The 27989-nt window shown below is 55.3% G+C and overlaps 9 protein-coding genes across 9 annotated transcripts; all 9 read right to left on the minus strand.

Annotated features, from left to right (window-relative positions):
- Positions 1–300: 300 nt before the first annotated feature.
- JKF63_04637 (uncharacterized protein) lies at positions 301–3141 on the minus strand (the record flags this gene model as incomplete). The annotated part of the gene is made up of 1 exon (XM_067900618.1): positions 301–3141. One exon carries the CDS (start codon positions 3139–3141, stop codon positions 301–303), a length of 2841 nt encoding a protein of 946 aa, XP_067756639.1.
- A 1716-nt stretch (positions 3142–4857) lies between these two features.
- On the minus strand, positions 4858–6276 carry JKF63_04638 (uncharacterized protein; the record flags this gene model as incomplete). The annotated part of the gene is made up of 1 exon (XM_067900619.1): positions 4858–6276. One exon carries the CDS (start codon positions 6274–6276, stop codon positions 4858–4860), a length of 1419 nt encoding a protein of 472 aa, XP_067756640.1.
- A 1159-nt stretch (positions 6277–7435) lies between these two features.
- JKF63_04639 (uncharacterized protein) lies at positions 7436–8146 on the minus strand (the record flags this gene model as incomplete). Its single annotated transcript, XM_067900620.1, has 1 exon — positions 7436–8146. The coding sequence occupies one exon, from the start codon at positions 8144–8146 to the stop codon at positions 7436–7438; it is 711 nt and encodes a 236-aa protein (XP_067756641.1).
- A 1079-nt stretch (positions 8147–9225) lies between these two features.
- JKF63_04640 (uncharacterized protein) lies at positions 9226–10026 on the minus strand (the record flags this gene model as incomplete). Its single annotated transcript, XM_067900621.1, has 1 exon — positions 9226–10026. The coding sequence occupies one exon, from the start codon at positions 10024–10026 to the stop codon at positions 9226–9228; it is 801 nt and encodes a 266-aa protein (XP_067756642.1).
- Positions 10027–11485: 1459 nt separating this feature from the next.
- Positions 11486–12661, minus strand: JKF63_04641 (uncharacterized protein; the record flags this gene model as incomplete). Its single annotated transcript, XM_067900622.1, has 1 exon — positions 11486–12661. The coding sequence occupies one exon, from the start codon at positions 12659–12661 to the stop codon at positions 11486–11488; it is 1176 nt and encodes a 391-aa protein (XP_067756643.1).
- A 1373-nt stretch (positions 12662–14034) lies between these two features.
- Positions 14035–15825, minus strand: JKF63_04642 (uncharacterized protein; the record flags this gene model as incomplete). The annotated part of the gene is made up of 1 exon (XM_067900623.1): positions 14035–15825. One exon carries the CDS (start codon positions 15823–15825, stop codon positions 14035–14037), a length of 1791 nt encoding a protein of 596 aa, XP_067756644.1.
- Positions 15826–17992: 2167 nt separating this feature from the next.
- JKF63_04643 (uncharacterized protein) lies at positions 17993–18643 on the minus strand (the record flags this gene model as incomplete). Its single annotated transcript, XM_067900624.1, has 1 exon — positions 17993–18643. The coding sequence occupies one exon, from the start codon at positions 18641–18643 to the stop codon at positions 17993–17995; it is 651 nt and encodes a 216-aa protein (XP_067756645.1).
- Positions 18644–20267: 1624 nt separating this feature from the next.
- JKF63_04644 (uncharacterized protein) lies at positions 20268–21737 on the minus strand (the record flags this gene model as incomplete). The annotated part of the gene is made up of 1 exon (XM_067900625.1): positions 20268–21737. The coding sequence occupies one exon, from the start codon at positions 21735–21737 to the stop codon at positions 20268–20270; it is 1470 nt and encodes a 489-aa protein (XP_067756646.1).
- Positions 21738–22700: 963 nt separating this feature from the next.
- On the minus strand, positions 22701–24245 carry JKF63_04645 (uncharacterized protein; the record flags this gene model as incomplete). The annotated part of the gene is made up of 1 exon (XM_067900626.1): positions 22701–24245. The coding sequence occupies one exon, from the start codon at positions 24243–24245 to the stop codon at positions 22701–22703; it is 1545 nt and encodes a 514-aa protein (XP_067756647.1).
- Positions 24246–27989: the final 3744 nt, after the last annotated feature.

The following is a 27989-nucleotide window of genomic DNA, read 5'->3' on the forward strand; positions in this document are numbered from 1 at the left end:
CCCCTGAGGAGACGCCCACCCAACCGCACAACCTCCGCCTCCGCCAGCACACCCAAATATATATATATATATATATCGTCCCACCGTCTTATGTTCATTTCATCTTGTGGGGTTGCTCTCCCTTCTCTCCCCGGTGCCCTTTGCGGGTCGGTCTGGTGCCCCCTCTTCCATCTTCGCAGGTGTTCAACACTCGTTGAAGTGAAGAAGCTCCGTTGTGCTTTACAAGCTGAGCGCCGCAGCCCACCACCACACGAGCTTCTCTCCCCGGATATCCTCAAGTTCTCCGTCTCTGTCAATACGCTACGAGGAGGGGAAAAAATATGGCACATCGGAAGGGAAGCAGGTCTCGTGTGCTTCAAGTAAATCGGCGACAGCCACTTGAAACTCCTCAAGCCTCTCGCGCAGTTCATTCATGGTGGCCCGCGCACGTTGTTCAGCCTCGGAAAGCTTGGCCGCTGATGCTGTCCTCGCGGACAGCTCGTCTGGCCCCATGTAATCCTCCATGAGCACAGCCCCCAAGGCCGCGGCGGTAAGTAAGGCGGCATCGTCGCCAGCTGCTGTGTCATCTGTTGCATCGACGTCAGTGGCCAACACCGGCTCCCACGCCGATTCCATCTCGGCCCATGGGATGAAAGCAAAGAGGGCGTCCATATGCTGCTGCACGCTTGAGCGGACAAAGCGGTAGCACAGTGCGCGACGCACCTCTATCGCCACGGACTCGCGCGCCCACCCGTCGCCGTTGCAGTCACGGTGGGACCGTGACGAGGAACCGCTCGAAGGCGCGGGAGCAGCGCCGTCGTTGCTGTCGCTCAGCATCGACAAGGCTATAGTGGGCGGGCGCACAAGAGGGCAGTCACGCACAATCGCATGACACGAGCGCAACACCATTGTGCTCCACACAAATGCGGCGCATGCGCGCTCGATGTGCTTCTCCATGATCGGCGAATTGGCGAGGATGGAAGCGAATGTCGACTCCACCTCTTTCAGTGATCCCTGCCCCCCCGCGCTGCGGCTGTGGCCACTCAAGTCCCTCGTTGTCAGGGCAGTCGTGCCGTCACCTCTGACTGCAGCACCGCCCTTGTGCGACGAAGGGTAGCCGTGTGACTTGCCGTGGCGAAGGCGCCGCTGCTGCTCCTGCGCTTCCGCCCTCTCCGTCACCGCGGCAAAGGGACAAGAAAAGCACTGCGATACACGCGGAAACGCCTCGAAGGGCAGGAGCCGCACCCGCACCCTCTTCGGTCGGCGACAACCCATCTGCTGGTAGGCCCCATTGCTGAAGCGAGGGTAGGGCAGATGGAGATCCAACGGGGCGGACGGCGGCTCAGAGCCCCTATTACGATCACGCAAGTGATGTTGACAACCCTCAAGGGCATCCTTTTGCTGCGCCTCCGCCCGATCTGCAGCCAAGGCGGCGTGCTCATGCAACGAGTTTCCTACGTGCCTCACCACATCACCGAGGGACTCCGCAACAATGCGCACGAGCAACGCGACGCAGAGCCACAGCACCAGGGGCTTGACCACCTCCTCTTTGACCTCGTCCACAAAGTGCGGAGGTTCGACGTGTCCGCTGCTGGACGTTCTCGATGCCGCCGAATTCGTATGCCCGTGGTGCGCTCGCGAGTCTGCAAACTGCTGAAGCGTCGAGCCTGTAGACTTGGCGAGGCCTCGCAGATGATCCACGAGAGCACGCATTACATCCTCCTTGAGGCCCAATGTGTAACGGAAAAACAGATACTTGGCGGCGTATGGGGCCTCGCTGACGGCGTTCGGCAGCCGCTCTGGCAGGTGCTGCGGCCCACTGGCGGCGATAGCGAGGCTCATGAGATCGAACCAGTCCAAGAAATACCCGCGGTGGAGCAGGTGGCGACTCTGCTCAGGCAGACGGGCCCAAACCTTAGCCACCAGGAACGGTGCGGCGTCCGCAAGATAGTGGGAAAAGAGCGCATCTGTCAGCGCAGCCTCCGCGTACAACGGAGGCAACGAGCTGCCAGCAGCGGCTGAAGCAGTGCGCAGTGCGGACGTGTCAATTTCGGGAGCAGCAATGTCCGGCAGCGCCCGCACGAGCGCAAGTCGCCGCAGACAGCGGAGCAGCTCAAGGCACTCGGTGTCCGAGTAGCCGTTGTAATTCTCCCCCATTGCGATGGCCAAAGAGACCGCCAGCGCCGGTTCCTCCACCTCCACCGTGGCCAGCGCCTTGAGCAGCAGCAGCGACGAGCGAGGTGAGAGGCCCATGGCAGGCACCGCTCGCGCCCGTTGAAGAAACTGCCGGACCCTGAGCACGCTGGCTGCTTCGCGGTGCTCCCCTTTCCATCGCAACGTCATCAGTGGTACACCTGGGCTGGTCAGAAAAGGGCCGTGAGAGACGTCCAGCACCAGTGACGGTACCGTCTCGACACCACTGAAACCCAAGGAAGAGCGCGGGTGGGGTCGCTTTGGTTGGCCAGACTTGCGCCGCAGAACTGGTGTGCGACGCTTGATACGGACAGGTGTACCGGCAATCATGACGACCTCCTCATCCTCGCCAGCAGTGTGCAGCTCGCGGCTCCCCCCCCTTGCCTGAGGGCCGCCCTCGGCTGTATAGCGTGGTGAAAGGGCTGTCGATGAATTAGGCGGCGATGAGACCACCTCTGTGAGATAGGGGCGGCAGTGCATCGTACTGCTAAAGAGGCTCTCCGGAACGAGACCAGTGCAAAACACTCCGTCTTCTCGATCCCAGGCAAATCGAATGTCCAGCAACCACGCCACCACGCGATCAATCGAGTCTTCGCCGAACTGAGTCGGGGTCGGCTCCAGTACATCTTGCCGCTTGTGATGCGAGCGCACCCTGCTACCGGCGCGGTCCCAGGGCGCTCCCCAGCTGCGTGTCGGGTCCGTCATCATGCGCACGGTGTCAAAGCTGCTGATGGCGCCTGATGTCCGCGTGACAGGCATACCCCCAAGAGGGGAAAGACGGTACTCCGTCTTGAAGTAGTTCGCGAACGGCCGTTTTGACTTCTTCAGTGCTTTTCTACCAGCGTGCTGGCGGGCCGCAATGCCGGCGTCGAGCTGCTGGTGCGACGTGAGCCCGGGGGACATCCAGGAAGGACGGAAGCGCGGCCGCGCTCGCGATGAAGTCCTCCATCGTCCTACCGTCGCCTTCATCGAAGTGCTACGATTAGCAGAGCTGTTCGTCTCCGCGCCCTCCAAGAGACCCCTGTCTCACGACGCCGCCGGACAGGGGCAAAGTCGAAGAGGTAGATGGGGATATACCCTTTCTTTTCTGCGGGATTGGGTGTAGGTAGAGGGAACGAGGAAGAAGCTCTAAAGGCGCTGCTTAAGCGGGGCGCAATGAGAGCCCCATGAAAGATGCAAGCGAGGTGGAGAAACCGAGCACACACGGAAAAAGCGCGCAAAGGCAAATGAAGACAGCTGACACAGGGGCGCGAGATGGAAAGGCTACGCGCAGCATTTCTCTGCACAACACTGCACTACCCACCTCCACCCTCTCCAAACACGCCTTCACCTGGCCAATCTCCTGTGTTGCCTCTGTCGCTGTGAATACACGTTCTATTGGAGGTTAGTAAAGTAGTACACACGAGGGTCACTCTTGGATGTTCAGCAAACCCACGCACACTCCAGGCAGGTACCCATATGTGCACAACGTGTCAGTGGCCAAGTGTGGGATAGCTTAGCAGCACCACCCTCACCTCGCACTCAAAAACGGCGGAACGGGGGGGCGGGGAGAGATGTACACAATATAATATTAAAGCGGCGCGCACGTCGGATGGAAACACAAAGAGAGATGCAGTACTCCAGCGAACAATTGTGACATAGAAAGTCACACGAATGAATCACAGCGGGCCTTTTTTTTTCGGATATGTGTGCGTGTGGATTAGTAAACACTTCTATGACAAAGGATGCGGTCCGGGCGAGATGACGTGCCTAGTTCTATCGAGGTGTGTGTCTGTGGGGGAGAGGGAGGGAGGGGGGGAAGGGGGGGGGGAGTGCCAGGTAAAGCACAGGCACAAGAGACACACCGAAGAGAAAAAAGGGCGTGGAAGGGGGTCAGGCGCTGCTGCTGCTGCTGCTACGCACGGTAAACCACCGCTCTCTTTTTTTCTGATTCCTGAAAGCCATTTATGTACGTGTGAGAGTGAGTGTGTGAAATAGGAGAGCGAAGGGGGTGAAAGAAGGAATGGAGGCGGAGAAAGGAGGGGATGGCATCCACAACGCCCACTGAAGCTCGCAAAGTGTCATGCCTTTTTTTCAGCCCCCCCCCCACCCCCCCACACACACGCACACCGCGTCACTTGGCGTCCGGGGGAAGGGGAAAGGGGAAAAGGAGAGCTGAAGAGTGTAGTGATTTTTAATTGCAATAAACGAACTAGGGATCAGCCTCTTCAAGGAGAGCCTGTGCGTACTCATCTAAAATCTGTGACGGCACTCAAGTCTACAGTGGACAGGAGGGTATATAGGTTTGTATGTTATCACGGCGACCACGTATATCGTTGTACGCAGCAAGACAAATACCAGCCAGTGACGCCCCCACCCCCTCCTCCTCCTCCTCCTCCTTCTCCCCCCTTGGTCGTCGAAGCAGAGATACGATACGCAAAGGAACGCGTGTCATCGCCACCAGCAAGCATATATTATATGTGCACGTGTATGTATGTGATTGTGTGCGTGTGCGTGTGCCACAGTAAATGGGTCTAGTCAGCTTGACAGGCAGACGAAGCCACCGCAGTACACACTCTCATCCTACAGCGTCTATCCCCCATCCGTCCACCTCCGAAACGCGGCACTAGTAGAAATACAGCTAAAGACGCAGCAGGTGGTGCAGCCACACACACTGTGCGCACCTCATCTCTCCCTCTTCATCTTTCACGAATAGTTGCCCTTGTTTGTCAACCCGTAGGCTGGATGATCGTCTTTCCAGTTATCCCAAGCACTGTCCTTCTGCCGCTGCCTCTCCTCCACGCCATCCGGACCAAGGCGTGCGTCCTCCTCAGCCTGCAGCTGCTGCATCGACTGAGCCTCGTTCATTTGCCGCTGAATATCCGCCATCTCCAGCTCGGCAAACTCTTGCAGCGTCATGGTTGGTGCGTTGCGGTCCATCATCAGCTCGTTTCGGATCTGCTGCCGGTAGAGTTGTGTGCTTGCGAGACCATTGGAAACAAAAGAAGGGGCGGCAGCTGTCGTGGTCATCGCAGGTCGAGTGACGCCGCCAGAGTGCACAACGTCACTGACACGCACCTGCTGCGGGTGATCAGCTGTCCCAACCGTCATCATGCCTCCCGGCAGAATCGTGTAGGTGTGTCGCCCCAGCGAAAGCTCTCCCCGGCGCACGGCGTCCATGGTATCCTGATACTGCTTTGAGATGGCGATCCGCTGCTGTGGGTTCAGCGCCTCGAGCATACTGAGCTCACGAGACGATATTTGAAGCTGATGGCAGGCTTCGTAGATGGACCACTTGAGCCGTGCCAACGCACGCTCACGCAGCGCCTCCTCTTCCTCTCCTCCTGTTTCCTCCGCCGCCTCGCCATCATCGGCCATCAGCTCCCGCATGCGACGCCGCTTTGCGCGGAGGTATCCCACCTTGTCCTCCTCGACCCTCCACGCCTCCCTCAGGGACGCGATGGTGCGAGAAAGCTCGATGCGCTGCGAGCGATTATCGGGACGGTACACAGTGTACATGTCCAGCGTCTTCTCGTCAACAAGCCCGATGTTTTGCATCCACTCAAAGAATACACCGAACCAGGCGTGGGAGCGGGTCAACGCCTCCTGCCGCGACAAGGACCCCAGCTCCTCTTCCGTAAGAGACCGAGAGGTCCCATCGCCTGCAGAACGTGACGCTATTACCGTTTTCGACACCTCATTGTCCTGTTCACTCTGACGCAGTGCGTCCTCACCCTGCATGCGCACCTCAGCCGAACCGGTTTGCCGCTGCGTGGTGTCGTCACTCATTCCACCACCGCCTCTGGGGCCACTATTCTGGACGCGCGTCACAGGTCCCTGGATGCGTTGGTAAAGATCTCCCACAACGTACGGCGTCCACAGCATCTCTAACGCTGTGGTGGAGTAGTCGTCGATCTCATCGTTTGGAGAGAACGCACCAACGGCGGAGAGATGACGCCAATGCAGTTCAAATTCGATCACCAACGAGCGTATCTGTCGGCCGAGGGTGGCATCAGTGCTGGCAAGGGAGGTGTTGACGACGTCTGCAGTGTAGGCATCGCAGAGGTTCGTGAAGTGCCCCTTGACGGTGACGGCATCGCGTGCCGCATATGTGTTGCTCGACATTTGGCCTCTATTCCGTCACCAAACGGGTCGTGGGGAGTAGAAGCAACACCGTTATCCTCCCTATTGACGATAGAGAGGGGGGCTGCGCACCGCTATCGGCCCCTTGGGCGAAGAATTTAGTCAAGTGCAGAGACACAAAGATGATTTTCTCGTCAAGAATGACAAGTCACGCACACACGTGCAACTACTTACACCCTCGCTCCGTTCGAAAGCGGCACCGCTCCTTCTGTGTGTGTGTGTATATATATATATATAACCCCTTCCTGATGATGCAATACTATTCTGGTTGGAGGGTCACCCCAAGCGCGGGGACTGAGAAAGAAGGCCGAAGGGAAGAAGCTACGTGAGATCAATTGGGAGCTGAACAAGTTGGTGTGAGAAGAAGTGCGGTAAGAGGCGGGTGGGAGGAGAAAAGAAAGCAAGTATCACAAGCAGATGCTCAACGCATGGCAATGGCGGGCGAAGTAATCCCACAGCTATTACAGCGTTGATAACACAGTAGGAAAAAGAAAGATGACGCAATCAAGAGAAAGACGGTGTCCAGCCCCCCCCCACCCCTATGTGCGTGGAGAAGTGGGCAGCCTTCCTAGCACCTGAAGCAGCGACAGATGTCGTACAAAAGTCTACCTTCCCTCGTCCTTCCTTTTCTCCATAGACACACACACAACACAACACATACACACACACAATCTTAAATCATGGATTGCAGCATTCACTTGGGGCTCACGACTAATCGGTCTTCCCTCCTCTTTTTGTGTGTACGTTGTCTCTTCCTTCTTTGGGTGTATGTAGATAGCACGAGCAAAGAGCAGTAGTGTAGTAGTTGCTGCTGCAGCAGCAGCTTAGTCGCCTCGGCCAGGTGCATTGCGTGCAACGATGTCTAGGGAGAAACATCAGACCTGCCCTTCCTTTTTGTTGCCACGCCTTATTCTTTTGGTTGTTGCTGTTGTCCTTATCCTCTCTTGCCATGCAAATGGTTCAAGAATCGGAGTGGAGATGCGTAAGAAAAAAGTGGAGGAGGAGGGTGGCGGGAGAGGAAGAGGACGACAAAAAAGTGGGGGGGGGGGGGGGGGACAAGACGGACGCACACACACACACACATCTCCGATCGCGTGGGCATCAGCCGGTGAAAGACGTGGAGCATCCTTTTCAATAAGCATCAGCCTGTGTACCGGGGCCCTGGCCCGGCACGACGGCGAAAGGCCAGCTCTACCGTGGGGTGTTCGAGCATCTTCTCCTGCCTAAATCGCTCAAACGGGGACGAGGCCTTTTTCCGGGAACCTTTATCGCCGTCCCCCTTCTTGGCAGCCGCATCAGCCTCCTCTCTGGCATCAACCTCGAGGTCGTCTGCATCGATCCCTGTGCCAGGACGCACCTGGGCACGTGCTTCCCGCCACCCGGGCACTTCACTTACCCTGGGAGCCTGCTCTTGGAAGTCTGCCGGTGAGAGGAACGCTGCCCGTTCGGCAAAGCGCACCGTCCAGGTTTCGGCGAGCTTGTGATTCTTGCTCAGGAGCGCGCAGCGACGCAGTGAAGAGCACAGCGTAATCTTCATCGCCGTGCGGGAACCGAAGGGAATGGAAGAGCCCGCGTCATGGAGCTCCGCCCACATGGCCTCACCCATTTCTAGTGCTTCCTCCCGCTCCTCAGCCAGGGGGCTGCGAGAGAGCTGTGAGATGAGGCGGTTTTCTGTCTCCACTGTCTGCATACGCGGCATCTTCTGGTGCAACTGTAATTGAAGCTTGCGGCGCAGCTCCAAAACGCTTTCATTCGGGCCGTGTAGTGGGACGAAGGACTGCAGACGGACGAGAGTGCCGGCACAAAGGCCATTAAGCATCCCCGCGTAGCACCAGTGGCGTGTGGCTCTCATGGCTCGTCAGCGGGGAAGGGGGGGGGGGCGTTGTACTCCTTGGCGCTGCCTTTGACGACGACAGGAAGGATGGGGTGGGATACGAAAAGAATGCGTGCCCAACTTGGGGCCAGAACATTTTTCAAAAAAAAAAAGGTGCACAGTGGAAGCGAATCTGTGTTGCATTACATATATATATTGTATATATATATGAGACCACCCTTGTGTGCAACGCCGCATCGTTGCCTACCACAGTATTTGCCAGAACCCCTCCATGGTGGCCCTTCTCAGCCCCCCCCCCTATCGCTCCTCACAACACACACACACAGCGCAAAGGGTTTTAAAAAGCGGCCTTTTTTATTTTTCCTCTTGTGTACGTCTGTGTGTGTGTAGGGGAGGGAGGGGGGGGGGGGGGGGCTACGGGTTGCGAAACAACATATCGTGTACCGAATCCCCCACACACACACACACACACAGGCACGATGCAGAGACGCTCTCACCAGATTAGCAGAAACTATTTATCAAACGAGAGGAGGGAAAGGGGGAACGCAGGTGTCTCCGAGTGTATCCTTCCAAAACCTCCCAGACAAAACCGGTGATGGCAGCGAATCCATGCCCATCCCCCCGAAAAAAAAAAACAGTTCTTGCCAGTTAATCAGCAAAATAGACGCAACTGCGGGGATGCGAGTGCAGTAAAGAGGAGACGATGTGGAGGGAGGGAAGGGGGGTGACGGAAAGGGGGAATTTGCTTTGCACGTGCAAGGGATGACAGAGGGACGCGGAGACCCAATACAAAGAGGAAGCAAAACCGGCCACCCATGTCGCCTGTACTTGGGTGTACACATATTTGTCGCGCATATAAAACATTGAATAATTTGCCACTGCCGTAGCGCAACAGCAAAAGAGCGAAGCGGTTAATTATAATAATATAATATATATAATATATATATACACCTTCACAGACGAAGGCAGGTTTGGAAAGGCGAACGCAATGTCCCCTTCCTTACACGAATGGAAGGTCCAGCACACCACAGAAACCAGGACAAACGCAGACACCGCATCACATGCACACAGGTGTTGATGACAGATTCATTCTCGGGTCAGTTGTCGGCAATGTCGTGATCCTTCACCTCCGCCTCATCCGCCACCTGCAGTGTCTCGTCCAGGACACTGCACAAATTACTCACGTACCCGACATCTTCAATGTCTATCGGTCGAAACGTCACGAGGTTGAAGTCTGTAAGCAGCGCCCCAATCTGCCGTGACATGGCCCGGAAGCGCGGCGGCAGCCTTGACAGGTCCATGAAGTCAAAGTCGCACATGCAGAAATGTTCTAGTATGCCGTTCTCCTTGAAGTCTTTGCTAAGCAAGTCGCACTTGGTGAGGACATTAATGAATGGGCAGTCGAAGCACACCATGCTAGACAGCGAAAACATGCAGCCTGCAATAAACTTGCTGCTGTCCGCCGTCGTGGCGAGAGCGTCGAGCAGATAAAGCACGGTCGTATAGTAGCCCTCCTGCTGAAGTAGGTGCACAAAGGCAGGCACAGCCGGCTGATTCGATAGCACCTCCACCTGCCCTGGCATGTCCACGATAATAAAGTCCTCAGCGTAGTCGCTGAGCTCCTGCGACACCCACGTGGCGCCGGCGGTGACAAGGTATTCCATGCAAAAGACAAGACCGCCGTTTGGACCCAGTCCTTTTCCCTCCATCGCGTCCTCCAGCGAAATAAGGTCACGAATGTCTATCGACGGCTCATACGGCAACGAGTCTGCCGCGGGGTCCATGTTGGCGATATGGACGGAACGGCCCATGGTGGCGTAGTGCTCCGCCAGCACACCGCAGAGAGTGCTCTTGCCAGACCCGGCTGGCCCTATGACAACCACAGCGTACTTGCCCATTCGTCTTTATGGAGTGTAGGGGATTAACACAGGAGTGTGCGTATGCATATATACACACGCGCGTGTTAGCTGAGTGTGGCCGTGTGTGTGTGTGGGTGTGTGGGTGTGTGAGAGCGTAACGAGAGGGACAAAGAACGAGAAACAGAGCAACACATTACAAACATACATACCCATACGTGGGGAGGAAGTCAACGGGGAAGAGGGAGAAGAGGGGGAAGAGGAAGAGAGAGAACAACGTTTGTACAATCCCATCGGAATCTAAAGCGTACCCAGGGGATGCACGAGTCGACGAGTCAAACGGTGGAGGGGGAGGAAGGCGAAATTCGAAAACGACCGTCCCCACACCCACTTGACTCTCTAAACACACACACACACAGACATGTATATTTACACACAAATTCGAAACCACCAGCGAGTGGCGATGCTGAGGTGTGTTGAGAAAAAAGACAACAACCACAGCGTCGCAGACGCATTACGAGGTACAGGAGGTGAGTCCGATAAAGCGAGCACCCGTCAGAGAACCCTCTGTGCTGGAAGAGAGAGGACACACACACACACACAGAGGGGGCACCATTTCCCACAATTACGTCATTTTTTGTTTGGTGGGGAGAGGGGGGGGTTATGTATTCAGCCCTCTCTGCCATGCGACACCACCAAATCATCAACTCAGCCCCTCCACTTTGCGCCCCCCCCTCCCTCCCCCCCGGTCTCTCGTAGGTCCGCGTCTTGTGTGAATGCGAAGCAGCCCCTGTAGCCACGCGCGCTACAGCAATGGCGATGCAGTCACCTCAGCACGGCCTCCGCGCCTCAAACACCACCCACCCACCCCACCCCTCAAACCTCGCAGGTTGCAGCGCTGCCACTCCCATCATACCGGTCGATCCCCGTGGTGTGTATCCCTCAGCGTGCGTTCGGGCTACCCTGCCAGTGACCGGGGAGACCCGCAGGTGTGATACCTGCCAGTCACCCTGACACCTGGCCCATCCGTGTGGGCGGTGCAAGCCTGCCCGCTGCCGCGGGTCTCTCCAATGCAGCGCCATTCGGGACTGGATTGTCGACACCCGTGGCGATAAATTGCGCTGGTCTCCCCCATTTCGCAGGTGTGTGACTCTGCCGCCACCACAAGTGGTTCGGCATCAGCAAAGCGTGGATTTCGGGGGAAGGGGGAGGGGAGGCGATGGGCAGCTGGGCCTCGCCCCCCCCCACAGAGAGAAGTGGGTACTGGACCCCCCCCCTTGGATACACCACACTGGGGTGGATATGTCTGATACACACACACACACACACTCAGCGACTTCTCAGAAATCGGCACTGGGCATCTGTCAGTGGATGTGCACTTCACAGAGCTTCATCAGTCATTGACGCCACCACTCATTCACATACTCCTTCACCCTGCTTGCACGCATCCCCCCATCCTCTCCTCGACGAGGGAAAACGTGCTAAGAAAGACCACCCGTGCTTAACTTCGTCCATGAGCCTCTTTTGGTGCCCCTCGCTCTCGCGGCCGCTTTCCGTTGCCTCCGGTGCCCCTCACCAAGGTCGAGCTCATGTACACCGGTGCAAACGGCGTTGACGGCTCACAAAGGGGACGCGGCGTGTTGGAACGGGCAGCAGACGACTTGCCACTTGTGGCGGCAGTCGGCTTCTCTGATGCCGCTCCTCTGGAAGAGGTCGCCGAGGTGAGGGCAGGGGAAATGAAGTTCGCATTCGCTGCCGGAGCTGCGCGAGCTATCGAGGCTGCGGTTTCGGGAACTGGCCCATCTAGCTGCAAGTCGCTCAACCGGAATGTCTTGACCACCGAGAAGAGCGTCCACTGCAAGCGTCCGCGCAGTTCGTCATCCGTCAACAAAGCGGCTCGCCGGCGAGCTAGAGCGGCTTTGGCGTACTTCTTCTTCTCCTCGCAGACCGTGTCTAGGAGGTATGACGGCAACTTCAAGTTCTCCAGCCGCGTCTCCGTCTCCTCCTCATCAAAAGTCAAGATGCGACGGTAGGAATCGACCAGCTTGCAGAACATGGCGTGCCGCACGTCTCCTTCGTGCAGAAAGTGAAAGATGGGGTTGTGACGCTGCTTGCCCTGCACAGCGGAGAGAAATTTATCGCCGTACTTGGCGGTGTACTGAGCCGTCGTGGATAACACATCCATCAGCAACGCTGTCACATCAACCGTGCCGGCCTTTTGGTCCAGAGAAAAGTGGTTGGGAAATGGATCCTCAAGGTAGCGGCGAGCCTCGGCCTCGGTCTGACGCAGCAACTCCTCGCGCTGCGGGTCGTTCTCAGCACTGACGGTACCGCCTACCGTGCGAGTGATGGTGCCGGCCTTCGTCGTGGTCGCAGCCGTCGACCCCTTTTCGCCACCTCCCGCGCCATCGCTGTTCTTCTGGTCACCAGGTTTCTGCGGCCGCAGCTCCGGGTGCTGTCGAAACTCCGTCAGCCTGCTGAGGAAGTATGGGTAAAAAATGTGAGAGGTATCCACGAAAAGAAACTGATTGCGCTTGCTTGAGGCAAGCAGCTTGGCCACCATCTCATCTGCCTTGCGCCGATCCAGGGCACTGAGACGTGCGGCGAAGGCGTCTACCTTCTCCCGCAGCTCCGGGCCCGGCACAACTATTGTTGGAAGGGCCTCCTCGTTCTCCATCCTTCTCTGTCAATCTAGTTGCTTTGTGTTCCTGTATGACACTTCGCAGAAGTACACAGAAGAGGCGGATGGAAATGCGGCCAGACAGACGCACCTCCGGAAGAAGAATATGTGAGGGAGTCACACACCGAAGAAGGGATAGATGGCGAGATGTACCCCAGAGCCACTCAGCAGAGGAAGGAAAAGTCTCACACAGAGCCACACACACGCAAAGAATTATCGCTGGTGTCGGTCGCCCGGGGAGCACACACACGAGAGACCAAGTGTCGTCAATACCCACAGCAACAAAGCATCAAAAAAAAAAGAAGTTTAAAGACACACGTACCTCTGGTTGTGGTGGTGATAAAAGGTATCGGCGACGTCCCACAGCCTTTCCCGAGGCTGAGGTCGGCCAGCGTGAGTCCACGTGCGAGCCAATAAAGCGAGGAGGCGGCCCAGGGAAAAGAAGAGAGACTAGTAGAAGGAAGAAAAGAGATCATGTAGGGGCGGGGGGGAAGAGGGGGCAACGGAACTAGTGACCGATAGAGATAAGTGGGAAGACGACTCTTGACGGGCAGAAAATATGCACCACCTCATGTTTCTCATCGGACACAGCAAAAAGTAAGCTGGCTCAGCGCGCAACACGCACACACAGACACATATGCACATGATTAAATTTCCATGTCGTGCTCGTTTGCAAAGAGTAGGCGAGACGGGCAGCAGTCGAGGGAGGCTGTCGAGCACAGAAGATAAACGCTTCGCATACACACGCACTATACACAAGAGTGGGGTCGGTGTTCTTAGAAGCGCAGTTCAAACGTGACTGTGTGCTTTACTTTATTTTCAAAGTGAAACCCAGACGTACGTACCACACACACACAAAAGACAGACACGAGTACGCACTGGACGGAAGGAAAGGGGGGTGGGAAGAGGAAGGGGGAAGGGAAAAAAAAAAGTAAAAGGGAGAGGAGGGGCCAGAGAGAAGCAAAGCAGCTTTAAGCATTGCCCCTCGTGAACTCCATATCTATATATATATAATTGACAGGCCTTTAAAAACAAAAACCCTCTCAGCGAATACAGCAAATGACGGGGTCCCAGTAATGTCGCAATGGCTTTTTGTGCATGTGGTGCACCTTCCACCGAGACCTTCAACGCATATATTCGGTGCCTCCCCCCTCCTCCTCGCTGCTCGATCGCTACGCCAGACTACACAGAGACGAGCTTCGTGGCTACTTCTCATCAACCGTCGCTGCTACCCCAAACGACCTCAGCATAGCATGGAGAAGCAACCCCCCTACCTCCCACCCCAAAAAAAAAGTGTAGGAAAGAAAAGTGAAAAATGTGCGGCCCCTGTGCATCTGCCACGGCCCCATCCTCACTGCTCTCGCCTAGCCTCACGGCACTGAGAAGGTGACGACACTCGTCTCCAGGGTTGGTGAGTTCACATCCACCAGCACCAGTCCCCCCGTTCGAGCAAAGGATGGCACGCAGACCAGGCGCACGCCAGCCTCTGTGCGCCCACCCTTGTTATCCTCGTCCTTTTCGGAGACAGATATCGGCTTCGCTCTCGATCGCGGAGATGACGATGCCGGATCGGCAAAGTTGTAGTGGGTCTCTTCATGTAGCTCCTCCAGTGTTGCGTAGCGCGTCTCAAATTGCGGCTGATCGCAAGCCACAAAGCAGTGCGGTAGGGATGAGAACAGGAAAGGGTCTTGGTCGCAGAAAGGGTAGCTGAAGAGTGTGTTGGGGGCTGTGGGGCAGGCGCAGCCCGACTCCACCACCATGCACATGGTGTCCAATCGGGTCGGAAAGTGTGACTCGCGGGCCACGTCGTTGATGTTCTGCCCTGACGTCACGAAAAAGTTGACGCCGCCGGCCACCTCGGCCTTGTGCCTCTTCAAACCCGACCCTGTGCAATCATCGCTCATCACCTCCAACTCGGCAGTGGCCGCGGCGGGCGGCTGCGCCGTGAAACTAAAGGGGTTTGAGACAAGTCGAAGCGTTGAGTGTTTGCCTGCTCTGGGGAGGAGCAAGGGATGCAGCGGCTGCTGCGGCTGAAATGCATTGGAGACATCGTTGTCGCCGGGCATCAGCTCCACCTCCACAGTGCTGACAACGCGCTCCAGAAGTGTGTCCAACTGCCGCATTAGCGCGGCAGAGGTAACCGTGCTGCCATACGCCTTGTCGTCGTTCAGCCGCGCATGATCAGAAGGGTCGAGCTTCACCTTCCTCTTCAGTTTCACCTCGGCGGTGGGGGCAATGCTATCACCTCCAATCACCAGCCGTGAGATGCACGTCGCTTTGCCACGCAGGGACACGTTTCCCGTGTTGCCACACAAGAAATCCACTAAAAGCTCCAGCGTGGCCCGTGCCCGAGAGGCGGCCGCCTGCTCCTCCCTGTCGCTTCCTTGTGGCAAGTTCACGCTCAGCCCGCTCACAAAAGCGATGTAACAGGGCTGTGCGGCATTTATCAACGGGCGAGGGACAAATGTGGACCGCAAGTTCCCGCTGAAAGCGTAGCGAAGGACTTTAATGGTGCCATTCGGGAGCAAGGTACCGTACACCCCAAGCACTATCCCCGTGCAGAAGCGCTCGGTGTCCAGTCCCTGCAGCAGGACACGTCCGCTGCTGTCTTCCAGCATCAGCTCATCGGCCTTGCTGCACACGTTGTAGTGCTCATCCGCTGCAGCAAGTGCTTGGCCGTTGTCGATCACATCCTCTTCGGCGCCATTGTTGAGTTGCGTCGTCGCGGCTATAGCGTCTGCAGGTGTGTCGAAGGGAACGGCCTCGAGGGCGTCACCGCCCTCGTCGTTCTCGTCGTCGCCAGCGTCGATGCGAACAAGCTCACGTTGATACTCGTCAAGGAAGCGCGGTAGCAGTTTCATGTTCTTGTATACGACGCCAACGCACACGGCGGTTTCACCGGGTTGCAGCTCGAGCACGCGTCGGGGATCCATGGCGCAAGCCTGTGAACCGTACATTGGGTCCCGCTGTACAACCTCCTGGATAGATAGCAGCGCAGACGCGTATTGCGTCATCATTCGGCATCGGTACATGGGAGCATACTGCTGCGTAAAGGCCAGAGAACGAAGAAGAAAGCACTGGTGGGTGCGTGTGATCGGACACGCGCTGCGTGCCTCAACATCAGAAAGGGACGCAGGGCCCCCTGAGCTGTTACCGGCCATGACTAACCCCCCTTACTTCGGCACCGCCTTCTAATGCAGGTGAGTGTGTGTGTGTGTGTTCTATGTGTGATGCTGGGTATAAATCTCTGTTTACTCACCTCTGCAAATGGTGTGCGTGTGAATGTAGAGTCCGTCCGTGTTGAAGCGCAAGGTAAGCAACACATGGGAGGTACTGGCAGCGATGGGATAAGACAGTGATGCAGTGTGCCTGTGGTCTACACTCCCTCCCTTCCTGCCCCTCTTCGTCTTTTGTCTTCAAGTGTGTGTGCGCGTGTGTGTGTGTGTGTATTTTTCCCCTTTTGCTTCGTCAATGTGCCCTTCTCTCACCTTACACGCTGATGTTATGTTATGGTGTGTGTATGTTCAAATGGATGTCTATGCGAGAAGGTAAATGTGCTCGTGTGAGTGGTGTGTGTGTGTGTGTGTGTGTTAGGGGTGAGAGAGCCAGGGTAGCTCATAGAATGCATGTGTACAGCAAATCGGAGCAGGCGTAAGGGCCCATTCAAGCTCGGATCGACCCCTCGGTATTAGCCGGGGGGGGGGGGAGAGGGAGGAGGATAGACTAAGTGAGGGTCGGCAATTGGGCGCATTGGAACACCTAGCGCAACGGCGCCCTCCCCCGCGCCCCAGCAGACCCACTAAAGCCTTTGCATTTAGGTGTCGCTCGATGTCTGCGTGGTCTCTCTCCGACCCATTCGCAATGGGCACCAAACTGCAGACCCATCACGTTTGGAGGGAGAGAGGGAGGGAGCGGTACGAGAGAAAAACTGTAGAACTTCGTAGGGGGGAGGGGGTCGAGCTACCCCGCTTCACTTGAGGAAGCTGTATCGCAAGAGAAAAAGAGAGAAGCCCCATGAGCACAGAGAGTACTCGAGATACACTGCCCAGACCCACTTATTCGATAGAAGCGACGCATCACCAACAGCAAGCGCAGGCTTCTGGAAAAAAGACAGTAGCCTGATGCATCGAGAAGACATCATCTGCTCTTCTTTTCGTATTACCAAATGTGGGTACGGATGTGTGTGTGTGTGTGTGTGAGGGGGGGTTGGGCAGGGGAGGAGAGGAGAGATTTCTTCTTACGAGACCCTCTGTTTGATTTTTTCTCTATTTTATCTGTTATCCATCAGGCTAACGCCGTGCACGCGAGTTCTGGGTGAACGTGCAGAGTTTGATGCATACCTGGTGCGCCGTAGCGGGGGGGAGGGAAGGGGAGGGGAGGGGAGGAGAGGGGGGCATCAAAAAGGGCGATGGTAGTGGTGGTGGGTAGTGTTCAAATATAGTCAGAAACTTAAAGGACTCTACATCTTATGCCACTTGCCTTTATTGCCGCCCTACCCCCCCCCACAGACACACACACACACAAACTCCCTCTCTCTGGACTCTTGCATTTGGATGCATCTCTCGTGTAGCGTAGACGTGTCTGCATTCATCCCCAAGAGGGCTACAGCACACTACTCGTGAGGTAGTGCGGTAGGCGAAAGCGAAATCCACGCACCTCAAGGCAACCGCAAAGAAAAAGCTCTGCAGAAGAGAGACAGGCACTAGCGGGGGGAAGATGATGCGCCATCTCCATGATGACAGAACCTCTTTATTATTCTCTCAGGGGGGATGAGAGCTACTACAAACTTGAGGGAGCTGCACCTTGACGCTTTTTCACAACCCCCAACGGATGCGCACTCTCACACGCAGACGTGCAGGCGACCTGTGTACCCTTAAGATATATATATATATATGAAGACAGCGAAAAGATAAACACAAACCCACACGGCAAGAGACAACAACGACAACACACACGCGCGCGCAATGATACTCCGGTCACCTCCCTTTTTTTCTCGCCCGCCGCCTTTTTTTTTCCAGAGAGAGAGAGAAGGGACAAGAAAAAAAAACACGAACGTAATATTATTGGGCAGGCGGAGAAGGGAGGGACGAGGATCCGAAAACAAAAAATATATGAACACCCACCACACCTCGCGCGAAACAACAACATAACAAAAAAGACACATTAAAGCTAACACGGAAGAAAATTTGAACCACTAAACAGAAGATGCGAAGGGGGGGGTTCTCTGAGCCCACGTGAAGAGAACTCAGCTTAGAGGGGGGAGGGAGGGGGAATGAGTGGTGGTGGGGAAGGGGGAAAGCCAAGCCAAGGAGAACGACAGTCGACGGCTTACTCGTCATCGCCCATGGGCAACGGAGCGTTCGCCATAGCCTGCTGCTCCGCCTCCAGCGCGGCCACCTGCTCAGCAGTAAGGGCAACCACGTCTGTGTCCAGCATCGGCACCTCCACCAGCATCAGCTCAGGATCGTTGGCGAGCTTCTTTGCCAGCCACACAAAGGGCTTCTCAAAGTTGTAGTTCGACTTGGCCGAGATATCGTAGTACTGGAGACCCTTCTTGCGGTGGAAGGTGATCATCTTCGCCTTCACCTGGCGGTCCGCGCAGTCTACCTTGTTGCCTACGAGGACAATGGGGATGTTGTCGCACACGCGTGTAATATCACGGTACCAGTTCGGCACGTTCTTGTACGTGTTGCGACTGGTGACGTCGAACATGATGATGGCGCACTGGCCCTCCACGTAGTAGCCATCACGCAGACCACCAAATTTCTCCTGACCGGCGGTGTCCCAGCAGTTGAAGCAGATCTTGCCACGGTTAGTGTGGAAGGTGAGTGGGTGCACATCAACACCAACGGTGGCGACATAGCGCTTCTCGAACTCGCCCGTCAAGTGACGCTTCACGAAAGTCGTCTTACCCGTGCCGCCATCGCCGACCAGGATCAATTTGAAACTGGCAACGCAGTCGGATGGTGCCTGATGCATGATGGACAAAGTCGCGTACAGGGGATCGAAACGGAGGGGAGGGAAAGAAAGGGGGTAGCGGAAATGAGAGCTCCCGCGTGACAGACTGAAAGAGGACGACTGCGCAGAAGCAATCTCTATGTGGGTATTTATATATATTTATATATATATATAAATATACGTGTAAGTCTGTGTACGAATGCCGATCCACACAAAAAAAAACCGAAATCGTCTGATACAGAGAAGATATACACGAATCCCGTGAAGGGATATAGGCGTGGCTTATTAGAGGTGAACTCTTCTACCCACAGCACCGGAGGAGCGGAAAGAATTTGCCGGGAGGAGGGTAAAAAGAAACGAGGATAATTTTTGAAACAAAAGAGCAGGGTATATGCGAAGCAGAGCACCCACCCACGGGCACCAGCAGAAAGGCAGATGCAGAGAGGGAAAGAGGCGACAAGGATATTGAAGGCATTCGTAGAAAATGAAGAGAGAAGGACAGCGATGACGACTCCTCTGGGAAACAAAACACGATGTCACACGTACACACACACACACACTCGATCTATGCACCTGAGTGTAGCTTATTCTTCGGCGCCACTACCGCGGGAAGGGCATTGACATTGCCCTCCCCCCCCCTGAAGATGCCAGGTGAACACATATCAACATTGCCGTTTCGGGTGCTGCCATTGCACGAAGCGAGGGGTGGTAGAAATATGCGGAATCGAAGGTGTCGCTTAACCCCTCGCCATGGCTCTGTTTTCTTTCGATGCTGAAGTCGGGGGGAAGAGGAGAGAACACCACGCATGTGCCCCTACACGCGTACACAACTTGCCTCCAAACACCGCAGCAGAATGACATGCGTATGCGCCTGCCTTCATGAGTTGGGAAGGGGGGGAGGTGTTGCAGGGGAGATAGAATGAGCCTGGAACCAATGAGGGAGGAGCATGTCCGCAGTTCATGCGTGCACGTGTGCGCAATCGTACAAGAGAAATCGGAGAGCAGTCTAAACTGAAAGCCCTCACCAAACTATAAAAAACTCAGAAAAAAGGTGTGCGAAACACAGCAATTCTCACATCTATAGAACATCAGCCAACACAAGATGCACCACGTATGCACGATCCACTCGGCGGCACAGGCAGCGAAGAAAAAATGTAGGGGAAAGAGATGGAAAGGAAAGCCGGGGAGAGAGAGAGTAGGTTACATACCATGCTCTGCTATTACCTCTCGAGCTCGCTGTTACCCGATTCGCTGCCGCCTGACCTTGCCAGGTCGAAAAGGCAGCCATAGAAAGTTACTGGGTACATCAGCATGAGCGAGATAAGAAGCCTAAATTTTGGAAATGCGCACTACCGACAAGGATGGAGAGAGGGGAAGAGAAAGGTGTGGCGCTCCCCACCCATCAAGAGGGGCGCACACTACGCACTTCACGACAGCCCTAAGCATATCAAAAACATACGGTGTTCATATCGTCCAACGTCCATAGATCCTAGCACTCTGCAGCGCCTCACGTGCACAACCATCCACAAGCGACCACCGCGTCAGCGATGCGTGTGTCTGTGTGTGTGTGTCCCCCTCCCCCCCACGATGCGCGCCCACACCGGCGAACGCGGAAAAAACAAAGAAACAACCTCCCCTCACGGGTCTAAATGTCGCTATCGTCAGAGCCGCTGTAGTCGCTGGATTCATCACTGCTGAAGTCGCCGTTACTCGTCGAGGAGGACAACTCACTACTGTCTGTGTCGGAAGAGGAGTCGCTTTCGGCGTGGTTGTTCATGGGATACCGTGTGCGCTCACCCCCTGCGGCAGGGGGCCGCACCCCTGTCGCCACTCGCGGTCGATTTGACTGATTTACGAGCGATTCGTCGTCCTCTTCGTGGTTGTCGTCCTCGCGACTCATGGTACTGCCGCGGGCAAACGGGCCACGGCTTTGGCCAATGGCTTTGTGTGGCCGTGGCTGCTCCTGTCGTTGGCCTGAGCCGCGCCCCTGGCGCCGACTTCTATCCTCGCTCTTGCTCTCATCACTACCCGATGAAGTGGATTCGTCACCGCTGCTATCCTCCTCGGCAGCGTTGCGGATTTGCGCCCCAGCACTGACACGTGGGGCGTAGTCCTCCCCGTCTTCCTCGTCATCGCTCATCACCGGCACCAGAGACCCGCCAACGCTGCGACGAGGTTCACTCGGCCGATGCGCCAGGCCATCCCCACGGATGTTCTTCAGCTCCTCTTTGCGTAAACGCTCCCGCATGACCTTCAGCTTTACTTCCTGCTCCTCGAGGATGGCATCCTCCTTGGCGTTGTACTTGGCAACTTGGTGCTCTAGAAACTCCAGGTTGCGGTATTGCTCGAGGTAATTGACGAACTGCGCCTGGAGCCTCTTCTCGTGGTTCTCGTACTCCTTGAGGAAGGCGGGGTTAGTGGCCATAGCGCTCCTGTACTGCTTCTGTGCGCGCTCCAGATGAGCCTTCTTGTTCTCGATCTTCTGCTCCAGGTTGCTTTCGTCGGCGCTGAGGTTGACGATGCTCTTCTGATACTGGTCCACCTGTTGGGCGACGTTGGTGAGCAGCTCCCGCAAGCGGCGCTCAAACTGACCAACCTCGGTGGCGCGAGACAAGATGCGCTGGCGGTCACTGCGCGAGTTCAGCTCTTTCTCCACCAAGAAGAATAGACTGCTGCCGTCGGCGGTCAACTCACTGCAGAGCTGCTGAACCGCCTTGGCGTCACTGACATTCTTTTGCGCCGCCATTTGCTGCAGTGCGGTGAAGTCCGGCTCCTCAGCGTCTGTTGCCCTCATCGCCTTCTTCAACACATTCGCCAGCTTCAGCATCTCCTGCACCGCGTGACCCTCCGCCTGGTAAAGCTTTTTCACGTTGAGCTTGATGCGTCCCTTCGCGAGGGCAACCTCACACACCTGCTTAAAGAATGCCACACGGTTGTGCTCCCGCTCAATGTTGAATGTAACCTCCGCAGATGGCTCATAGCGCATGATAAGCCAGTAAAGGCAATCAGCAACCAGCTCCACGTTCGGCTCTCGGAAGGACTCCATACTGATCAACCGCGAGTATCCGAGGAGACGCATCGTCTCCGAAAAAGAGCGCACTTCACGAAAGGACATCGCCCAGACCAGGATCCGCTTGAAAAAAAAAAGAAATATGAAAAGAAGTGGGCCTCAGCTTAAGCACTTGTGTTTTGCTCGGTTCGATATAAACTGTGAGAGTGTGTGTACAAAGGGAAGGGAGAAAAGAGGGGGAAGGAGGCCTCCTCGTACACACACACACACGCGCGTGCAGCTAGCACCAGCACACGAAGACAACGCCCTCTCCCCTCTTGAAGAGAGAGCTGTTTCGATCAAAGGGAAACAGAAGGAGAAACGGTACGCAATAGGTCGAGCGTCAATGAGTGGACTTGCGATCAGCGAGGGGCGCACTAGATGAACACCGTAGAGTAAAAAAAAAAAGAGATGATCAGGGAGGGGTGCAAGAACAGATGTACACAAAGGATGTGAAAAACAAATGAAGAGCAGCGCGCATGTGTGTGGAAGAGGGGGGGGTGGTGCAAAACGATGTCGATAGCGAAGAAGACCCGCAACGAATCGTTGGATGCATATTGAGCAATGCCGTGTTTGTCAACACGACACGCACCAGGGCACTTACGACTGCAACAGAGCGCCGAATCCCAGCCACAGGCAGAACCAGTTCACCACCAGTACTGCAAGACCCAACAACTCTCCACCTTATTACACCAGCGCATCCTTCCTTTTACTGGGGGGGAATCGTGTTTTACTTTCTGTGTTCGAAGGGCACTTCGACAAGGCTGCGCATACCACACACACACACACACACACACACACACAAAGGCATACGCCTAGCGCCATGGACACTGCGAATGAGTAAACCAGACAGGGGAATGAAGAACTCCCAATCGTATTCCCGTCTGCCCGGCATGTACTTCTATTGCTGTTCTTGGAGTAGTGTGTATTGTACCGGCGCGTGTGTGCAAGTGGGCGGGCGCGTCATTGCGTGATACTCCTTCTGCCTCTGAGCAGGTCGCGTGCAAAAAGCTTTCCAGATCTCACCCCTCAAACCATGAAAACAGTGGCACCACCATCCAAAGCGGCGGCCGGTGGATCACTCGCCTTCACAACACCTTTGTCCGTTGCGCTGCCGCGGCGCGTGTCCTTCCTCGAGGCCCTTGTGCGGGGGGACGAGGCCGATGCCTTCGCTTCTCTTCTGCGTGAGGGTGCTGTCTTCGCTCCCAGGGTTGGTCCTGGTGCGGATGTTGCTGCCTCATTCACGTTGCTCACAGACACACTATCGTTCTGTGCACCCGCATCGGTGGAGAAAGCAGCAGGGCTGCCCGTGGGATCAGATGGTGGCTCTCGACAAGCGGCAGAGTCCTGTGCTTCGGTGGGACTACTGTGAAGCGCATCCCCCTCGTCATCCAGTTTAAATTCCACAATAGATGCGTTGGCGCCACTCTTTTTCTGTGCGCTGAAGATGTCGTCAAAATCGAGATCGAGTAGATCCGTCGCTGCTCCGCCCTTTGCAGACTTAGACGTGCCACACGAAGCGCTAAGATCAGCGGATTCACCGACACCGCTGCTCTCCGCGTGCTCCGATGAAACGCAACGCGAGGCATCAGCCAAGAGAAACGTGCCATCCAAGCTCAACGAGTCCCTCTCACTTGACCGCCGCACCGCGTACTCACGCAAGCGCTGCTTCGCTTCCTCGTCAAAAAATCGTGGCACGAGCTGCTCGCGCGGTGTCATTTCATCGTCGCCGTATCGGAGCAGCGTGTGATACAGAGCGTCCCACGTCATGCGGGCGTCGTTGCCGGCACGATGCGCGGGTAAGGTGAGTGGGATGTGCAGCCACTGTAAGAGATCCCCAAGCTTCCATGACGGCGGATGCTTATCTACGGTGACGGGCCGTCGTCGATGTGCATCACGAATGATGTGAATTGTGTCCCCAAAGACAAAACTAGATGGCAATTCCATCTTGAACTTTTCGAGCGTCCCCTTGATCAGAGAGACATCCGCCAGCTTTCCACCGTGGGAGAGGAGCAGGATGCGCTTCTCGGAGCCGCTGATCTCACCCGGCTGTGGTGCCTGAACAAACGCGAGAAACCGCTGCCACGCCTCGAGAAACGGGATACCCTCATTCTTCAGCATCGCGTCCGTAATTTGCGTCAGCTTCTCGACCCCTGGTCCCTGCTTTCGGCCACAGACAGGTTGAACGAGGCATGAAAACGTTTCGTCGAGAAGGGGTGAGTACAGTCCGAGCTCAGTGATATCCTCCGTTGGTCCATCCGCCGTGAAGACCGGCGGCCCAGTGAACTCCATGTCAAACGTAAAGACACGGAACGGAACGGCGAGGTAAAGCTCGTAAACAATCTTCTTTGTGAGTTGAGTGCACAGCCGCCCGTCCATGGCGAGGAGTTTTCCTTCCGTGATGCCAAGCCTCTCCAGGTGCTGCTCACAGTGCTCCAGGAGAAAGCCGCGTTGAAGGGCAAGCGGTGGTGTTATGCCTAACTGCATCTGTGTGAGAGCCTCGAATGGATTCAGTTGACCCTTCAGCACGGTCGACACCTTTCGGTGCAGCGTCGCGTGTGACCATCGCAACATCGCACGGGGATGGGGGGAGAGAAAGGGAAGGGAAGGGTGTCGGATCCTCTGAGGGAAAAGGAAAAGAGGGCGCGCAGAGCACCCGTCCTCGGATAATGACCCCACTTATGGCACAGACACACACACACACACAAAGAGAGGGGGAGGTGAGGGAAGGAGGGTAGACTAGAGGAGAACAAGGAGAAAAGGAGGAAAGAAGACAAGCTCTTCTCTTATAAGATGTTTTGATGTACTGCGCTCATGCATCCCTTGACTATGAACTCTTTTTTGCTCTCCCAGTGGGCTTCAAATTCGAGACACTCTGGACCAGTATGAGCGTCAATGTGTGAGAAGTGAAGCCGACAACCAGAGAGAGTCTGTACGTGTGACTGTGCCCGTGAGAGAGAAGCACAAATGAAAGAAGTGAGAGGAAGAGAGAGGGAATCGCCTTCCCTATGAGGTGCTGTTCCGCTACTGTTACCCCCCCTTTTTTTTTGTCGGCTTGCAGAACAATGTTAATCGCGGGGGGTGCGCTGAGGCAAAAAAAAAAGGACACTGGTACGTAATCGACAGAGCGGGTGTGGTCACAGTCCCCACGAAGGGATGCTGAGCACTCGCAGTTCGTACCCCTCAAACCCATAAGCTAAACGGCTTGATGAGCTCCACATCTCTTACTCTTCATGTGACTGGATAGACCAGGGGGAGAGATGCTCACGAGTGGTCAAGACATACGGTCCGCACACAGCTCATCGACAGTGAATCGAGAAAATAAAACAATGGGAAACCCCAACACACAAAAAAAAAAGAGAAGTGGTGGGGGAAAGAAAGAAGGGCTTGCGCAGCAATTTAACAGAGAGTAGCGATTGTAACAGAAGCAGCTCACGTGTGTGGTTCTTTTCCGTACAGTGTAGTCGAGTTCAACGCTCTCTCGCATACACACGCGATCCCATCAAAACTCAAGAACGAGCGCGTGGCCCCTTGGGGCCCACACCCACACACAAAGGTAAAATCGTTCGAATGTCATGGTCATCAAAAAAAAAAAAAACAGGAGGGAAGGGGAAAGAGGACAGAGAGAATCTAAGGGTCTTTTCTGCTGCCCATTCACTTCGCGTAAAACAAGCGTCAGAAACCAATGACCACAGACGGCAATGGGGGCGGGGGCTTGCAACAATCCAAGTACTCTTGCAGTATGTGGGCCTGTTCCAATACATTGTCATCTTTTTAGCATACCTCCTCCAACACACCCTTGGGCTGACTAGCGCAGAGAGGTTTGGATATGAGTCATCACAAAACTGAGAAATACACACTCTCACACACACAAGAGAGAGAGGGGGGGGGGCGACCTCGCACAGCAAATGCACATATCCCACACACTCGAAAGAGGCTATGAACTACACAAAAAGCGGAAATCAAAACACGAAGAAAAAAATAAACCCGTTCGGGTCGAAATCGTATTTTGTCCGCTTTTTTTTCTTTGCGATGTGTGCGTGCGTGCGTGCGTGTGTGTGTGTGTGTGTGTGTGTGTTCGCGTTTGTAAACCGAAAAGGGGGGTCTCTGTTATGTGGAGTTATACATCTTTAAAACATATGAACGCTCAACAGCTGTGCAAAGTGAGAGGGGGAAAAAGGAAAGGGAAGAAGCAACAGCAGCAACAGCACACACACTTACACACAAAGCGCGCTCTGACACTCTTCGATGTGTGTGGCTGTCTAACTTTACAATGAAGCCTTCTCTCCTTTCCTACTATTTCCTCCTCTCATCTCCTCTTATAATAGTGGGTGAGAGAAGGCGGTGTGACAGACACATCCACCCCAGTGTGGTGTATCCAAGGGGAGGGGTGGGGAAGGCCCAGCTGCCCATCGCCTCCCCCCCCTCCCCCCGAAATTCACCCTTTGCTGATGCCAAACCACTTGTGGTGGCGGCAGAGTCACACACCTGCGAAATGGGGGAGACCAGCGCAATTTATCGCCACGGGTGTCGACAATCCAGTCCCGAATGGCGCTGCATTGGAGAGACCCGCGGCAGCGGGCAGGCTTGCACCGCCCACACGGATGAGCCAGGTGTCAGGGTGACTGGCAGGTATCACACCTGCGGGTCTCCCCGCTCACTGGCAGGGTAGCCTGAACGCACGCTGAGGGATACACACCACGGGGATCGACCGGAATGATGGGAGTGGCAGCGCTGCAACCTGCGAGGTTGGGGGGTGGGGTGGGGTGGGTGGTGTTTGAGGCGCGGAGGCCGTGCTGAGGTGACTGCATCGCCATTGCTGTAGCGCGCGTGGCTACAGGGGCTGCTTCGCATTCACACAAGACGCGGACCTACGAGAGACCGGGGGGGAAGGGGGGGGGCGCAAAGTGGAGGAGCTAAGCTCATGTTTTATGACCCAATGTACAACTGGAACCAAACATGCGCTTTCCCCAATACAGCCAACAATGAAATGCCGCCCTCCCCCGTCAAAAACAACAAACACAATAGACCACCACACATAGAGATGTCAGCGATACCCTAACTCCCCTGAGCGGCTCCACAGGGCCCCCTCTCTCCTCTATTGGCCTATCCAGAAAACACTTTTTCTTTGCCCTTTCGACTTCACCAAAATGACGACATCAAGTGGTAATCGCCGGACCTTCGTCAACTGCACCTTGACGCCGACGTGAAACTGTTCGCTTCACTTTCGAAGCACACTCGCTGAGCGAAAGTCTGAAGGCGAGGAGGGGGCAGGGCAAAAAAGAAACAAAGACAAACAAAACGCAAAAAAAAAAACATCTATATGAAAATAAGCATAGTTTGATGGAGAAAGCACAGAGAAAAAAAGGGGGGAACTTTTTTTAAAGGTGGGGGGCCTTTGGATAAAAATCAATCAAAGATGAAATTTGGCCTCGGTTGTTTTATTTCTGGCGCGCTTCTCTCCACTCCCCCTCCCCCCCCCCAACCACACACACAGACACACACAGACACATGTGAACCGGTGTTATCTACAGGTGTTACCCATTGTTGCCCTTTGGCTTTGTTTCGCTCGGGGGGGGGGGGAGGGGGAAGGAGGGAGGAGGGAGGAGGAGTTGAGCGTTGATGCGCCTCGATTCGCTCCCTCTTTGAGGAAAAGAAAACGAAAAGAACAACATGAAAGCACATTTTTTTTAGGGGGATCGAAAAAAAAAAAAACACTGAAGAGGCAGATGCACCAAAGTACACAAGCATACGCGTAAAACGGCAGCATAGCGGAGACATTAGTGAGAACGAGGAGGAAAAAATTTTATACAAGATTGGAGGTGATGAAAAAGAAGAGTAAACCCAAGCAACACAGCAGAAAAACGAGAAAGGGGTGGAAAAGTGGAGCTTTTTGCTGTGTAGCACGCCGTGCTGAACAAAGCTCGAACATGTGTGCCTTGTAATGGGAAAAGAGAGAGACGGGAGAGCGCACCAGGAACAAAGGAAGGGGTATGCTCGTTAGAAACATAAGAAGTAGACTGGAAGGGGGGGGAGGAGGAGCAGAGAGTAAAAAGAGGTTCTGTTCAACGTTTACCTTCGATATAGCTGTGTAGAAGAACGCCTTTTTTCTGTAGTATTATCTGTGGTGTTAGGTTCCCTTCCTCCCTCATGGGAGGAGGAAACAGAGAAGCTGACATGCTCCATATATGTTAGAGAGAGAGTAGCGGTAAAGATTAGAAGAAAGAAAACTCGGAGGGAGGAGAAGGAACATGCGAAACGATGAAGTTGTTTTTTTCCTTGGACCCATGGGGAAGTGGGAGTGGAGTTGGGGAAGGA

Source organism: Porcisia hertigi, chromosome 25 (assembly GCF_017918235.1).
Source record: "Porcisia hertigi strain C119 chromosome 25, whole genome shotgun sequence".
Lineage (NCBI taxonomy): Eukaryota > Euglenozoa > Kinetoplastea > Trypanosomatida > Trypanosomatidae > Porcisia > Porcisia hertigi.